Consider the following 18,256-nt stretch of genomic DNA (forward strand, 5'->3'; position numbering starts at 1 on the left):
AGGGCTTCAATAGCTTGATAGTTTTTGATGGGGTTAAATATATACCTCTAGGGCTTCAATAGCTTGATAGTTTTTGATGTGGTTACATCACTGATGAGCTTTGTCAGTTTCTTACTGTTATCTACAATACGCAGCTGCCAAACATCTGTTGGACAACAGTCAAGGTTTATTTACCTGAGGACATGGACGATTCGTGTGACATACCGGACACGCCTGATCGACACGAGTATTCCATTACGCCAGAGTCACGTTATTATACACGTACCTTAGAGAGTCCAAGAACTTGTCAAACTACTTCAATTTAACACAAAAACGCGTGTTCAAGATAAATACTACAATAAAATGGCGTTAAGTGCAGTTGAAACAATTATTTTTACTTGTCTGAAGAAGATGTTTGATTCTGAGAGGACGTTGTATTCGCCGACTGTTTTACAGAACGTGATGACAAAAACAAAACAACCAGACTTAATTCTATACCTAATTTCTTGATATCTTACGTAATCACTATCGCAGCATCATTTTAAGTGGTTTGAGGAAAACAAAAGGCGATTTTTGGCAAAGGCTTAAAAATGCATAAAGCTTGTCAATAGCACGCACCTTTGCAGGAAAATTTCATAACTTTCAATATTGCAGAAAAATTTAAGAATAAAATTGTATAAAGAACATGCGTCAATTACTTAGTGTGTATATGCATAAGAAAATGAATTTGAGTATTTTTTATTTTATTAATTTGTAGCTTTTGTGCTTTGTACGACTCCAGGTGAATAAAATATAAAGTCTACCTTACATTTGCTAATTATAAGGCAGAGAAAACACAAATGGTCTGTAACAATGCTCTGTAATATGACGACGTTATTTTACTTATAAACTTCAACGGAAAATTTTCTTCTAGAAACATGACACGCTAAGAGAAGCATCTATCACCTGCTAGGGACTTTTTTTTTTCTACTGCTATCACCTGCCAGGGACTTTTTTTTTTTTACTGGAGCGACTGCTTTATCTTTTGCAAAAAGAACAAGAACATTGTTTTACCTTCCAGAAAAGGACGCTGTTTCATCTCATTGAGATCTAAGCTTTAAAAATCTAAACCGCTTGCGACCAATGGTACTTGGCCCTTTTAAGCTGACCCTACCTAAAGAATGTTTGTTTGTTTTTGAATTTCGCGCAAACCAACACGAGGGCTATCTGCGTTAGCCGTCCCTAATTTAGCAGTGAAAGACTAGAGGGAAAGCAGCTAGTCATCACCACCCACCGCCAACTCTTGGGGCACTCTTTCATCAACGAATAGTAGGATTGACCGTCACATTATAACGCCTTTACGGCTGAAAGGGTGAGTATGTTCAGTGGGACGGGGATTGGAGCCCGCGACCTGCAGGTTGCGCCCTAACCACCTGGTCATGCTATCAGAACGAGAGCTTATTCTTCGTTTCAACTAACCGTAGATCACGAAAAACGTTTCAATAACAGTATACCCGACCCATGAAATGCACGGGCCCTTTTTCTAATCCCAGTTCTGACAAAGAAAGCGCTCAGAGCTATCATTGAAAAAGCGCCAGAATTGTTTCAAGTGAATTTCAATGTGATACATATTCTTTTCATTTTATTTACTGAAAGCGAAATAAAAATTGCCTCGCTCACTTGCGCATATAATTATAAAATGTTAGTGCTTTGTAGCGACGAGTTATGCCATGATTATTTTCATTTGCTAATTTTTAAAATTTTCAATTTGATATTAGCGTAAAGTACGTTCATTTTCTTTATTTCATTTATAAACTAATATATTACAGAGAAAATATTTTTTTTAATTTAAATCCACACACACACAAATTCGTAAACCAAAGATATCTGAAGACTGGAAAGGCGAACAACTCTTCCTTTGAGACAGCTCCGGTGGCTCAGTGGTAAGATTGATGGCGGATTATAACACTAAAAGTCGGGTTTCGATTTTTATGCTAGACAAAATACAGATGGCCCGCCATTATGGAGTTTTGTGGTTAATAACAACTAAAGGAGGCCTTTGAAATATTTCCACGACAGATGAAAAATATATCATAATATTTCTAGCACGACCAATCAAAATTAACAGAAACGTTTGCCAATCAAAATCAGAACGTGTAAACAGACTTGTAAGCAAATACAAATTTTTATTAGCTTGTAACTTCCATCCAAAAGCTGAGACCTCACAAGATATATTTCATACTAATGAATCATATGTAAAAGCCTAAAAAAAAAAGAAAACGAGTTGAACAATGATTTATTTCGAACAAGGATAACGATGTGTGTTTTTCTTATAGCAAAACCACATAATGCTATATCTGTTGCGTCCACCGAGGGGAATCGAACCCTTGGTTAAATTTAGCATCGTAAATCTAAAGACTTACCGTAGGACAAGGATAATGGTACAAATGAGGAAAAAATACTTATCAAAAAATTTATTCGAAAAAAAAAAAGGTTTTACAAAATGTAATATTTAAGAGTTGTTGATCGAATACTTTATTGTTGTCGTTTTCTTTGTTGCTTAGAAAAATAGCATCAAGTATTACTCGTATTTAGTTTCCTTCGGATTGTTGATAGATTGTCGACTTTTTTTTTATCTTAAGTTTGTTTTAAGTGCCTGATAAAAATTGTCTTACAGTATTGTTATTATTTTTTTACTAAGTCACTCAGTTTCCAGTCTTTAGTTTTTGTTTGCTTATCCAGTGTCTGACAGGATTGTACAGAATAACTTGTCTTATTACTTCGCTTTTAATCTGTTGAGTGCCTTAGGTAGCTTTTTCGGTGGTATAATGTATTTTTAACTTCTTTCTTCCCTTCGTCCCTCCTATGTATGTCTCGTGTATCTAACACAACATAATTTTACTGTTTGTATTCAAATTTCCTATGTGCCCAATGAAACTTTTCCAGTGATGCCACTTTATCAGTGTATCATACTTGTAGTACAGTTTATTAAAGCTTTATGGTAAAACCAAATCGTTTTTTTTTTTTACATAGTGGAATTACAAAGAGTTTTTAGTCTTCCTACCTTTAATAAACAAAGCATATTTAAATTGGGGTGGCAGGACACAAACTACAGCCCATCTACACAAGGACTATATGCACCAGCCATTTTTAATTTTTGATATACTCTAGGTTATGATTTGACCGTCATTCTTATAATGCACCACGACCCCAAATCGCAGAACGCGATTTTGCGGTAACGGGATGTGAACCACGACCTAAAAGGTATTATAGTCCATGACTCTAGGGCCCGGCATGGCTAGGTGGTTAAGGCACTCGACTCTCAATCTGAGGGTCGCGGGTTCGAATCCCCGTCTCACCAAACATGCTCGCCCTTTCAGCCGTGGCGGCGTTATAATGTGACGATCAATCCCACTATTCGTTGGTAAAAGAGTAGCCAAGAGTTGGCAGTGGGGGGTGATGACTAGCTGCCTTCCCTCTCGGCTTACACTGCTAAATTAGAGACGGCTAGCGCAGATAGCCCTCGTGTAGCTTTACACGAAATTCAAAAACAACCAAACAAACAAACCATGACTCTAACCAATAGCCCATGCCCAGCTCTGTCACGTTTGGCATTAAGAAACTGGCACGTCAAATGTCTGAATACAGATCGGATAAACAGATATATTCAACAGATGAAGGAAAACTCTTTTAAACCAAATGACTGTAGGCTTTTTAATCAATTCATATTCATGATGATGTGTCAACAATTCAACACAAAAAACGTCTTAAATTCCTCCAAACAATACGTAGTGTTATATTAATATATGTTTCAGCTACTCGCGCAAACGTTTCCAAACAGCACTTCCTAAATTTCTCCCTTTTAATCGTACATTCGCACTGTGTATAACCTGTATAACCTTTATTGCCAAAGCTGGCAATAAATAGGTATTTTGAATTCACTTTGTTTCCTACATTTTGGCTTCAACTAAATTATTTTGGTGATAAATATCATGTTAACTGTTCATAGCATTTCAGATCTATCTTTGTCTCTCACGAGTCACTATCTATTGGGCCTTTCGTTCAATACCAGAACTTGTCAATTAGGCTGGACGATGAAAAACGAAAGATTCTCTGAACTTATTATTTTTCGTTTGACATAGGAAAGTTGTTGTAAGCTAAAGTACTGAATCGTATTGTTGCTAATTTCTTTATGGTATTTTTGATATGCAATTTTTTTGGTTACTTCAGCAATGTATAAAGGACATTTATATTGTTTCCTTCTGAAATGACTCAACAATTAGCAAATGGAAAGAGTGAAAAGAAAAAGAAAGACAGATGACTTCCAGAGATTCTTTACATGCTTCATACAGCCCACTTTGTGTACACAAATAAACAAAGTTTATAAAATTTCTACAGATTAAAAAAAATGCTAAAGCGCGCTCTTGAAGTTGGGCCAAAAGCACTTTAGTCACATGGTTTTTACTGTAAACTGGCACAGCAATCACGTGGCATCAAACTTGGCAGTCAGCGCCACGCGGCGGGAACAATAATTATAGAAGTCGGTCTTAACCTTCATTTCAAGCACCTTAAGTGCATGGTTAAGGCATCGTTTCAGGAGAAAGGTGGGTTATTTGAAGTTCATTAGAGCGTGACGGTAAGATAAAAAGTCTCCAGTTGCACTTAACAACGCAGACATTTACCGCCCTCTCTGTCAGACTAGCTAGTTCATTCTCATTTTCTTAGAATAATATGCCTAACAATGACAGTGTGAAGGATAAATAGAGATAAAAACAAATAGAATACATATAGATAGGAAGACGCATAGACTGATGGACAAACAGAGAAACGAAAAGTTGGATAGACGGATATGCATATGGTATGGTTTGATTCGCAGACTATAAATGAGAGTCCCATATTGTAAATTAAACACGTATGTGTCTATGTACATTTTCATGATCACACTCTGAATATAGTTTGACTTCAGTTCCAAACATCAACACACAGACAATACGGTTGAATAGCTTCCAACATTAACTGGACCCTCTAGCAGCATCTGCGTGTTTTGCTTCAACGACATGTTAATTCGATGCAATAACGTTATTTGGTCCTAACTCATACACACACACATATTTATATATATATATATATAGCTGCAAGGAACGTTATTGTTGGATATGAAAATCATTAGTTGCCTATAGCGTTTCCTCCTCTTTTTGTCATGAAAATACCAAACTTAACCACTAAAAAGTGTACAAAATCGTGAAGTACACCTTTCTTTAAAACCAGAATAATTTCATAGCTAGATACATTTCAAATAACCAGCTAAGTTTCCTATCATTGATCGCACTGATTAATTTTCTCGTTGTTATTAAAAGCATCTTTATTTGACATGGGTTCTACGTATATGTAAAATGATATTAGTAACAGAAAGTACACCATGCCTGGGATCATCTCTTTTCTCCATCTCAGCATATTTCATGCAGGAGAATAATTCTGGAGCCGTCGGTGCCAACTTTCACCTGTTAAGTTTTAGTCAGCTTTGTAGATTCCGAAAAGTAATCCTTTCACACGTTTTAACTGAGAATATTAATGACCAGCAGTAGCATGGATATGTTGATAACATAAGACGTAACAATTAAAACAGTTAATATAAAACATGTGATAGCTGAGCACGGAGATACTGTTTAAACTTTGAAACAAGTGTTTTATTTCTAATTCCAGTTCACCTAATTATGGATCACGTTATGATATTTCATGGTTTAAGGGTTCTATATCTAACGTAAGTTGGTTAATTGTAGATCGTGGAATTAGATATACGAAGTGCTGAGAATTACAATTGTTCCAAAGATAATTAACCCATTAGGAAAAAACTTTGAAAAGCTGCTGTAATAAACCTGCTCTTTGAGATGGTTAATTATACATGGCTAATAAGAAGCAAACTAGACATACCCTCACGAACTGTACGTTACGACTAATTACAGCCAATCAGATGCCCTTGACTGAAGGTGTTCTATATTCATTAGAGAACGGAAATTAACATTCACTGGGAAAGACATTACGTAGGCATGTGCCAATACACATAGCTACATTTTCAACATCTAAGTGAATACAGCTTGTGATGGACCTGAAGAGACAGCAGGTTCAAATGTCACATCCAATACAGCTAATGCAGAACTCTCCGTGAAACAGCTGAATATAAATGTTAATAATCTTACTAGCCACAGATTTAACTCTCAGTTTGTATTAGAAAGTTCAGAAATTTCAGAATCTGAGTGAAAAACTACAAGTTATTCAATATAACATTGTTATAATATGTGGGAGGCCTAGTAGTTAGTGTTTTGGCCACGTGCTAAAAGTTTGCAAGTTCGAGGCTTGTCTGGGACATTTTGTAATGTCCTTGAACAAGGCACTTTACCTCAATTGTTTCAGTCTACCCCACTATATAATGGGTACAAGCGAGTAACTGATGGTTAACCTGCACTAGATTGGCATCCCATCTAGGGAAAAATGTGTCACAGGAAATGAAGTTAAATACTGGCCTCATGTGTCTTGCGAAGGCGCGACAAGAATTAACTTACTTATTTACTTTTATTATTATAGTATAATGTAATATATATATATATATTCAGACAATTAGATTAATCAATATACGCAGATTCATGTAGGACAGACGACATCTTCTTAATGTAAATTTATTTTAAATCAAACCAATTGGGAAAACTTTCACAGAGCTTTAAAACAGGGAAACAAATACTGCCGTAAGTTTAAATTAACCAGCTTGCGCTCCGTTGAAGTATTCAAAGCCCACTCACCTCCTTATGGTTCGCAAAGGCCCCAGTGTATGGAAGAAGCTCCTCCATTTCCACAACTACTTCTTAGGCTCTGACTTTTAAATATAAATTTCCATCAAAACACAACTACTTCTTTAGATATCCCGAAGAGGGGGGGGGGTGAAAACAAACACCGTTAAGTCATTCGCCCGTGGTACTTGAAAAAAGTGTTACACGGTTGGTCTCGCTAACTTGTAAGAGGGGATAAGAACACAATTTCAAACATGGCCCCCCCAAATCCCTATTTGGGCCAGGAACACAAAAACTGATGTCAGATTCGGAATCAGCAACCTTAAAAATCTACTCCTAGACCACTACCCCTCCATTACGTCTGGGTGCCCTTCAGGGCGAGTTTTAACCACCCTGAACGGAGGAGTTCGCGAACAAACAAATTCGCGAGCACACGACGTGAATTTATATAGGTTACACTGGAACTGCAGTTAATAAACTCACATAGATTAACCGATACTAGTTCTAGTGAGACGCATTGTTATTGACTTTTATTCCTATTGAGATGTTCTCCAGTAGCTTATGCAAATTCACTGGAACTGTAGTTAAGCTAACTGCCATGTGAGGTTTAAGCAACGTGGATATCAAACAAGAAAGGTTTTGTTACTGGCTTTTCTCTAATTAAAGATGTTTTCTAAAGAAGGGAAATCTCTTTCCAAAAGCACTAGGTTTGTGAGTTTCTTTTCAACTACAATTTTTTTTACCATGGGTGTTTTATAGCATCCTAAAATAAAAAGTTTTGTTGTTGACTTTTCTTCGATAGAGATTCTCTCGGTTGGTTAACGCAGCTTCGCTGAAGATAGTAATTAGCCATACTGACGCTCAAGATTTCAGCATCGCGGATATCAAACAAACGTTTTTGTTACTGAATTTTCCCTGACAGAAACGTTCTCGGTTAGTTCACAGAGCTTCACTAAAGCAGTAGATAACTGACTCTTCAGGAGCTAATCAACATCACATTGAAGCTGACAGTGCAAAAGTCATGCCAAACAACAAGGTCAAGTACAGAAAGTTTAGAGACTGTCAACCTTCTAGCTGGAAAACTGCTGGTAAAGCAAGAGAAAAATACCCGTTCAAATTGCCTTCTCCTCGCGCGAGCTCACAACGTTTACGCGCTCTGCTGGTTTGAAGGCTAGCCGATGGTAGGAAAGAAGTGCCTTCTTTTTGGATCAATACTAAATGGACGAGAGACTCAGCGTGTCGTGACGACAGTACAAGATTAAAAAGTTCTAGATTTTGCAGCGCCCATCGCCACACTAGGTCAATACGCCAACTTGGCCATTTGTAGGCTGTATTGTATGTAAAAGGGAACATTCAACATTCCAAGATCTCGATCTTTTTTTTTGTTGTTGTTGCTGTTGTTACTTGGAACATTCAACATTCCAAGATCTCGATCTTTTTTTTTGTTGTTGTTGTTACTTAGAACATTCAACATTCCAAGATCTCGATCTTTTTCTTTTGTTGTTGTTGTTGTTGCTTGGAACATTCAACATTCCAAGATCTCGATCTTTTTTTTGTTGTTGTTGTTACTTCTACATATGCTATGTTAAACTAGCACGTTGAAAGTGAGTCCAGTGGTGAATGAAATCGGTCAAACATAGCCAGAACGGAAGAGAAACCGGCCGTCATTGTACGAAAAGCTGCGTCACATTGAAATATATTCATTGCTATTTTTCGCTTCCATTTCCGTCTTACTATCGTCTAAGTACAGCTATTACTATAACATATTCGGTGACACACGCTCTGCTTGGACGACAAGCCTTACTAGAAAAGGTATGTATTGTAACACAAACAAAACTGAACTGCCCTTATCCAAACGTGGACTTTTAGCTCGTTAAGAAGTGGTTTCTTTAACACTTAAAATGCATTACGGTTTTTATAAACTAGTTATTTCTAATGGAGCTGTAAAATTAGTTTCAGCGTAAGTAACTGTATGCTGAATCTTACTTCCACTCGGCTCTTTACAGTGTAGAGTTAAATCGCCAACAGTGCTGAATATATATAAAAGTTATCTTTATAACTGAGACCAGTAATTAATGTCAGTGGTTAGTTAACATTCACGTTAACAATGTATTTATTAATGTACACCAATGCCAACTTCATCCTTTATCTGAATGAGTGATATTATACTTTGAATTAAATTTCTGCATTTTTTGTTCGTGTTTTTCTATAATTTATTATAGCATGTTTAGTTTGCTTGTTGTTAAATACAAAGCTACGCAACTGATTATCTGTGCTTTGCACATTGTGAGTAAAGTTTGTTTGTTTGTAATTAAGCACAAAGCTACACAATGGGCTATTTGTGCTCTGCCCACCACGGGTATCGAAACCCAGATTCTAGCGTTGTAAGTCAGCAGACATTCCGCTGTGCCACGGGGGGGGGGGGCGTGAGTAAAGTAGCATGATTTTTAGCGTTATATGTCTTAAGACTTATCGTTGAGCCACCGGTGAGGGGGGCTATATATCGTGTACGTTTTATTGCATTTATACAGGGTTGTGTCTGGTTTACACTAAAGGAATTCATTTGCTAAACTAACCAGATTATTTCTTAAAGGTAGCACGTTTCAAAGATAAATATGGTCATCCATTGCTTGGATGAATCTTGTCTGAATAGGAAATATTTTACGTATAGGAAAAGCTTATTGTTCACTTGGTTTCATTTAAAACGCAACTAGCAGGGTTATTATTGACTTTGGTTAATTCGTTTAACAACCTCTTTCAAATACGCGAAAACTTTTAAAAACTTAGCTTACTATACTCTCTTTGGAAACAGCAAAACATTTAAAAACTGTAAACACACTAATTGAATAGACACAACTCGCTAACAAGGATTAAATATTTAGTATTTAGACGTCATAGATAAAATACAGGGACTCTATAATATGTTCCTGAATATCCTACCTACCGAATTATATCTTCAATTAGGAATACACCATTGCAATGACATTTGGGATTAAATGGTTCTCTTTCGTAACCACAGCCTATATTTTGTGAATATTGGTGTTTTTCCCGATTAGCTTGAAGCTTCAGAACTATTTGCAGAATTATTTACTTCCATTGAGAACACTTTGAGAAAATCGAAGGTTTTTTTTTAATCGACATATTGTGTCCTTTGCTTCTATGTCACTTGGAAACCTCGCTACGAACAAGAATGTGTGACCTTTTGCTTCACCCATGGGTCAAATCGTTGTGATATTGTACTGTCGAATATTCAGGAATTCGCCGTGAACCAAATATATAAGTGCCAATTATATTGTTCATGGTATTACAGCTTACATCTACAGTAACATGCCACTGCATTAGCAGTGGTGATTAACTCTATGTACATCCTACGCTTGATTATATATTTTAATGGTTATGAAACAAAGATAAAACCAAAATGAGATTAAAGTAAAAAAAAAAAGCATAACAGCATCATTAATAACATAAAACAAAAACCTCTCCCAGAATTCGAACAGTTCTATCAATTAACAATTCATCTTCGGCACTGTTAAGTTTATTTTTAGACACGAAAAAGAACAGTAACCATCACATACACTTTTAGTTTAATAGAGGTTGGTGAACTGTCCTCAACAAAATATCTAAATTTGAAGGGTGGATTTTTCCGATACCAGTAAAAAAACTAAAGATCAGATAATAATTGCAAGTAACATGTGTGTTTTTCAAATCAGACAGGAGTTGTCAGTAAGCAGACTAATGTTTGAAATCTCTCAATCAAATAAGGTAAAAATATCTGACTAGTTTTTGGAAGTTTGTGAGTTGTAAAAAAGATGAGATTAACTTCAATTATCTTGAAGCCAGCGAATCAGAAAGAAAAAATCATGAACCTGATTAATTATCGAAACTTTTGAGTGAGATAATAAGTTATCATCTTAGATAATGTTTTGAAACCTGTGAATAAGGTAAGTAGAATCAGTAACCTGATCAATTTCTAAAACCTGTGAATCAAACTGGATGTCATTAATTCAGTTAATTTTAAAAACCCCAAATACGACAGACAGAATCCATAACTTAAAATTAATGACGTAAAACGCGAGAATAAGACAGAAAGAATCAGAATATTGGCCAATGTTTTAAACCGGTGAATCAGACAGGCTAAAGATTTGATTTGCTTGTTTGTAGTTAAGACCATAGCTACACAATGGTATATCTGTGCTCTGCTCACCACGGATATCGAAACCCGGTTTCTAGCGTTGTAAATCCGCAGACATACCGCTGTGCCACTGGGAGAGGGTTGGGCTAATGATTTGAAACCCATTAATAAAACAAGAAGAATCAGTAGCTCTGACTAAGTTTGGATATTCTGCAAATCAGAATAAAATCAGTAATCTGAAATAAAACATAATATAATATTTTAATTAACATAATTTTCATATAGTTTGGATAGTTAAATTTACTTAGTGACATGACATATACTGCACAAATTAACACTTGCAATTCTAGGTCTAATAAAAACAATCAATACTCAGATAAACATAGACTTTTTAAATCATTAAAATATCTTGATTTTTAAATTAATAACATATTCTGTTGTTTGGAACAATAGGTGTATCTTGCGAGAGCTGGTGCACACTAATCGAATCTAAAGAGTTAAATCATCGGGTTTTTTCGTAATATTAAACGCTTTATTTTTCATATCAGTATAAAAGTGTGTAGTAACCGAAAAGTCTCAAATATAGAACAGGTCACGGTTAAATGTGTAAATAAACAATATTATTTATTTGAGAATTCTACGTCTGTAATATGCGCGAATGATTTTGACTAAGTAACTACTCAGGTAGTTTTTAGTAACAAAAATAATCTCTTAGTCTGTGAAACAAAAAAAAAAGAATTCAAAATCTGTTTTCAAAAAAATCAATAAATATGCTCTTTTCCAAAACAGTTGCATTGACGTATACAATTTATACAGTTCTTTAACCAACTTCTTTGTTCGTCTCTCCTCAGTGATTTGTTGTTCAATTAAAATTTAATAAGCATTTAGTCGTTTAATGCGATGAGTAAAGTAGATTAAAAGTACTGGTCAGTACAGATTTACTGTGTTATTGTTGAAGCATCTCCAACAAACATATTTACTGGGTTATTTTTGAAACATCTCAAACAAACACATTTACTGTGTTATTGTTGAAGCATCTCAAACAAACACATTTACTGTGTTATTGTTGAAGCATCTTCAACAAACACATTTACTGTGTTATTGTTGAAGCATCTTCAACAAACACATTTATTATGTTATTTTTGAAGCATCTCCAACAAACATACTTATTATGATATTTTTGAAGCATCTCCAACAAACATATTTACTATGTTAGTTCTGGAAGTACGATCAGTAAATAAATTTGATGAATCCACTACTGCCGAGATTAAATCTAATTAATTAGTCCTTCATTTTTGAAGCATCTCAAACAAACACATTTACCGTGTTATTGTTGGAGCATCTCCAACAAACATATTTACTATGTTAGTTTTGAAGTACGATCAGTAAGTAAATTTGATGAATCCACTGCTACCGAGATTAACACAAATTAACCAGACCTTCTTTGCTTAAAAACACCTCTGATTTGTTACTTTCTTTTTTATTGAATAAAACAATTATTAAACAAATTTTCAAATACTTATTTCTGCCTAAAAATATATTCTTAACAATTGGAGAAAACATAAGATCTAAACTAGATAAATCGCTATTTGATAAAGCATGTGAGTTTCATATGATTTTATGAACTGTAACTAAAGAAACTAAATTAACAATGTAACCTACCTTGTTTAAAATGTATTGTATATGTTCACTGTAAAAATATGCGGTTAAAATTCAAATTATTTATCGATAGTTGAGATATAGATAACTACCAAGTTTTTAGTTAAGGGATAGATAACCTCCAAGTTTTTAGTTAAGGGATAGATAACCTCCAAGTTTTAAGTTAAGGGATAGATAACCTCCAAGTTTTTAGTTAAGGGAAAGATAACCTCCAAGTTTTTAGTTAAGGGATAGATAACCTCCAAGTTTTTAGTTAAGGGATAGATAACCTCTAACTTTTTTTAGTTAAGGGATAGATAATCTCCAAGTTTTAAGTTAAGGGATAGATAACCTCCAAGTTTTTAGTTATTATTAGACTAATGGAACAAACAATATATTAAACTTTGTATCTCCATCACTTGCAACTATTCAAAAATCACCATTTCGTGTTTGCAAAACAAACGCCCTTTTATGGGAGACATAGGCTTAAACGGATAAGTCAGAGACTTTGAGTATTCATATACAGCTGCCCCCGATTTAAAAGTGCTAACCAGAGGGCAGCACCCTATACCTACACGACTACTAGCCAGAGTTATAAATTATAACAGTCCTTTAGCTAAAAGTGTAAAGCGTGTTCAACGCCATATCACCACTTGTCTTTGGACCTTCGGATTCGTAGCCCCGCACGCTAACCCTTTAGCCACTGCCAGGCTACTCATATGAATTAATTTATAATTATACATAATAGTTCATTACAAAAAGGAAAAACTGAAAAACAAATACCCAAGTATTAAACCGTCAAATAGCGGATTACTCTGGATTTGTGTGTGTGTGTAGAGTTTCAGGTCAAAAAACAAATTGGTATAGTTTTTTAAATGTTATTTTTGATAAATACCCAAACTACCAAATTCTATGACGGTTAACGTGAAATGCTGAGAATAGAAACACACTAATATGCATGTGAAGTTTCTTCTAGGGTTGACTCAGATATCGAGTGATGTTGCTAAAGGCGGATGTCTGAAGGTTAACAGAGAGACAGACAGATGAAATGTATCTCCTTTCTTAAAATGTCGCCACCCAGAGAAACAACAGTGTAATTGTTTCAGACATAGTCAAGTCATAAAACCACACCAGACTGTGAAATCGTTTTTGTCATGTTCTAAATTTGGGAGGGGCAAAGAAGTAGTAAAACTTAAGTTAATTATACGGTTGGGAAGACCCATCTTTATTCCAAGTGTGTTTTTTATTATTGTGTTTTAGGGTTGGGTCTCAAGAGGAAGACATTCATTCGGTGATAAGTGACGTTACATGAGCTGCCTAGCGGATAATCTAGAACTGTAAACCCTGGTGTTTATTCTTTTTATGGTGTTGTTTGAAATCCTAATTTCAATCTTTATCTTGCATGCCATCAGGTGCTACAGGATTTCTTTCGGCTAGTAAACATAGATAATAAACGTTCGGCAAACGAAAGTTCTTCAAAACAAAACTTGTAAAAGAAACTTTCAACATTTTGAAAATTCATGAAGCTTATAAATACATGCATACCATTTCAAGTACAATCATTTCTAAAAATTTATATTTCTAAACTTCCTAAACTCTGTCATTTTTTTAATCAAATAGTTCAAGAAAAATCTAGCAGTGGGGTAATATTTTTTTGTTGCATTAATAGCTTGGGAACACAAACTCAAGTTTTACCCATAAAATAAAAAGTATATTCCAAAACTATAATCCAAGACTAAAAAACACCATTCATAAGCTTCCGATAAAGAAAGCAAATATTATAGAACATAATTCGACATAATTTCGTTTCTGACACTTTTTCTTAACGTGGTAGTCCCGTGTTAGTTGATTTGTTAACAATTTCTGTATTATAAGGTTTATTGTCGAGATGTCACAGTACAGTGTGTCGGATCGTATCATTTGTTCCGTGATGGTAATTATCTAAAGACCTATATATATGCTCACTACTCTTTCCAAGGTGATAATGGCGTAATCAAGCCATTGTCGTAAGAGCAGTTTTCTTGTTCATTACGTTCAACGACACTATATATTCTAGAGTGGCGGTTTTGAACTGTGACTGACTCACATATTCGCTACATTTTGAAGCTATATTATTAGTCTTTGAGTGGACAAACTGACCTAATTGTAACTATTTACCATTTAATTCTCGGTTTGTATGTGTCCATTATCACAACCGTGCACAGAGTCTCCTTACAAGAAGTACTTTATCACACAACGTTCATAAAAAAACACGTACAATTACGATATATATAAGCCACACTAAACTCTACGTTTTCGTAACCTGAAATGCATTTGGAAGGCGTACATAAATAACGGGTACCATAGAATATTATGTTTTTTTCTATTTCTTATTAAAAAAATATTGCTAATTACAAAATACTTTATTAATATATGGTGTATATTATTTAGCTTCTTGTAGAAAAAGAAAACAAAAGCTACCAGTACTCACTTCCATAAAAGAAAAGATGCAACCAGAATGGCAACCAGCACCACTGAAGATACTACGGCGATGACTGGGAGAGAATGAAAGTGTGGGTGGGTGTACTCGGCCCCCAGAGCTTTCGCTTCGCAATACTGCAAGTCTGAATGTTCTCCACGGCATAACTGAAGAGAAGGAGGTGGTGGTGGAGGAGGAATCACAAACTGAGGAGGGGGAGGAGGGCCAGGACAGTCGCAATAATCATACTCCTCATCTTCTACCTCCCAGTATGGACTTAGATCCACGTATCTATTAGCTTCTGGGTCCATGGCTTTCCTTAGTATATCTAAATTGATGAAGAGATAAAAAAGTTATTAACTTAACGAGTTTAATAACTAGAAATCTTAGAGCAAATACAACTTCATAATCTATTTCCATTTGTTATACCGTTTAGAAAATTCAACCGTGTTAAAATAAAAATTTTAAAATAAGAACTGATAACAAAATTTATAGAAATCTGACAAGACTGGCTCATTAGACATAAAACTACAAATTAACCAACGAAAACGACGAATCATAAAACAAACAGAAGTAAAACGAGACCCAATTACAAAATAGGATATGAGCTGGGTAAAGGCGACCAAGCACAAAAGTTGTGTTCCAAATCATTTTCAAAGTTTATACAGTTTAATGTAATAACACCTTTTTCGTTCAAAGCAGATCATCAAACAGAAAATTGATATCCATAAAAAAAAAACAGTATTTGAGGTTTGAATCGCGAGCACGATGAATGGTCCACTTTATATATATATATATATAAAACAATCATGAAGTGACAACTTTTAAGAACATGAGGGGTCAAGAATGAGGAATGTAGCCACGTTCCAACACGTGTTTCAATCAGGTAATCAAAACCTTCAGTGTAGCCTATGAAACCACCCTAAAGTTTAATATCATCACTACTGTCACATTATTCCTCCAGGACCTCACAAAGCTTGCTATTTCAAACTAAGGTAATTCAGATTGTCGTAAACAGCCAATAAATCGGAACAATAAAGCCTCTCTTATCGTATCGGTAACATTCGAGCTGACAAAGAAGCTTTTGTGTTTCACCTACAAGCAACAGTTTCATCCCATGCTTCAGGAGGATCGGTAATAGATTTTAGGTAATGGACTTCCTCCAATCATTCAAATCCTGCCATCCGGTTGCTTAGAGCTTCGTGTCTATATCATCATGTTCTATACAATTCATCGATACACACCGGAAGATCGTTAACTTTGGTTTACGGCCGTTTCACAAAGGAATCAAGATTCGAGAGGAACGTCATCACTGGATATTGTGTATCAAAGCTTAAAGTTTAAAACACACTTTTACTGGGTAATAATTTTAGCGCCTTCTTTATTATCTCAAAGTTATTGAAAACATAAAGTGATCCATGTCTATTATTTTAATGACCTATTTTCTTTAATTTTTCTTTTCTTTTAGTTTTGAAAAGCTTTATTCTAAAGTAGTCTGGAATCTTCACTTTTCGTATACAAGACTGAACTGTCTGAATTGAAATCATCTTAGAAAGAAAAATTGTTTTATTCACTGATGTGATATCGTACCAAAAGTTTTCATTGACGTTTGTATTCGTTTAGTAACTAATTTAATGCGAGAAGCATCTATGATATACATATCGTTTTTAATTTGTGAGCTACGTTTATCATTCCATTCTATACTTAAATAAACATTTTTTTTTTAATCAAGACACGTTTCTACGTTTTTACTCAATAAACATCACATTCTATACGTATTGATGTTGGTTTGCTAAAATGCTTTCTTATAATCTTACATGCATGATTATACTTCTTTATAAAATGATTTTGAGCTTATATTTAAGACCCCATTTGTGTTTAAATGACATATACATATATGCGTGTAGGTTAAATGCTTAAATTACGTTTCATTTATGCTCAAACGTTGTATATTTAAGCCGTCTCCAAACTACAATATACACATGTATTTCAATATATCTATTAATATTACAAAATAAACCTTTATTTATTACCTTAGTAACAGCATAGGTTTGAATGTGTATTTCTGGCACTTTTACTACAAAGATGTTTTAACAGATTGTACATGTGTTATTCCAGGTATAATTACGTTTCACGAGTTACCAAAAGTACAAACGCTCACATAGAAACGTTTTTATAACCTAAAAACCATCTATACCCTAGTGTACGAGTACAGTTTCTTTTTTATACTCTTTTAAGGACAGGGTTTTGGCGCTGGATTCACACTTAAACAACAATAATTTACGAAGTGTGAATATTTCTTTGCTGCACGCCAGTGACACAAAGATTCTTTTCATATAGCCTAGTTACACCCTGTCCACGAGGAGCACCACCTCCAAGTCGTGACCATGTTCGTACTTTCAGCACACGCGATTTTCCACAGACTATTTTTGTCTCAGATGTTCCGCTGATTTGTCTTGTTAAGAACAAAGAAGAACACTCTTCCAAACAACCCTACGGCAGTTAACACCTTCCTTAAGAAACTCTAGATGGGAAGAGTTCTATAAACGTCTGTGATATGACACAACCAAACACTAAAAGTTTGTTTAAATACAGATGTCAGTGTATTGAAGAAACGATCGCGTCCGGGGTGTTACTAAGTTATGTTTGGGTTAAACAAACAGCTAATCTAATGAGATTATTCAGAGACGATAAGCTGGCGGTGATATCAGTGCGTGCTGTCTGTTCTAGATATACGGTGCGTTTTATTTACCTACCGCTCACGTTATGTAAAGAGCGTACTCTTGAGTCGAAGCTCCAGGCCAAGCCGTCTGACATTCTTACGTGTGGTCTTTACTCACTGTAACATGAGATCGGAATACACGAAACTCAAATACATGAACAGGGAGCCAGCGTTCTGGGAAGAATGGTTTAGAAAAAGGTCGTTCTGAAATCAAGCTTAAATCTTAGTCTATATAACCCACGCTTAAATACGTGACTTACAGTCTGTAAAACTTTTAGTGCTTCTCAACTTTGTCTTGTGATGATTCGTAAACACTGCCCTAAACTTTTTATACTAGACCTGTATCATCGATTAAATAAGCCAAATGTTGGGAAACTATGTTGTTATTTTTAATAGATATGTATACGAATTGCATAGACAAGCTAACCTAGATAGTTCAGTTTGTTTTACTAGTTTTTTGAAAACTTATTCTCAAAAAATATTACCACTAATATGCCTTCTCACACCAAACATGCTCGCCCTTTCATCTGTGGGGGCTTATAATGCGACGGTCAATCCCACTATTC

At 35.1% G+C, this 18,256-nt stretch overlaps 1 protein-coding gene across 3 annotated transcripts in view; it reads right to left on the reverse strand.

Moving 5' to 3' along the window:
- The window catches only part of LOC106465109, a 189,962-nt gene that overhangs the window by 37,421 nt on the left and 134,285 nt on the right, over positions 1 to 18,256 (reverse strand). For all 3 annotated transcript variants that reach the window (XM_022393422.1, XM_022393419.1, XM_022393428.1), the window contains one exon: positions 14,981 to 15,296. In XM_022393422.1, the coding sequence (XP_022249130.1) occupies positions 14,981 to 15,279 (299 nt within the window). In that variant the 5' untranslated portion in view covers positions 15,280 to 15,296. The remainder of the gene's footprint in view (positions 1 to 14,980; positions 15,297 to 18,256) is intronic.

Source organism: Limulus polyphemus, unplaced genomic scaffold (genome assembly GCF_000517525.1).
Source record: "Limulus polyphemus unplaced genomic scaffold, Limulus_polyphemus-2.1.2 Scaffold66, whole genome shotgun sequence".
Lineage (NCBI taxonomy): Eukaryota > Metazoa > Arthropoda > Merostomata > Xiphosura > Limulidae > Limulus > Limulus polyphemus.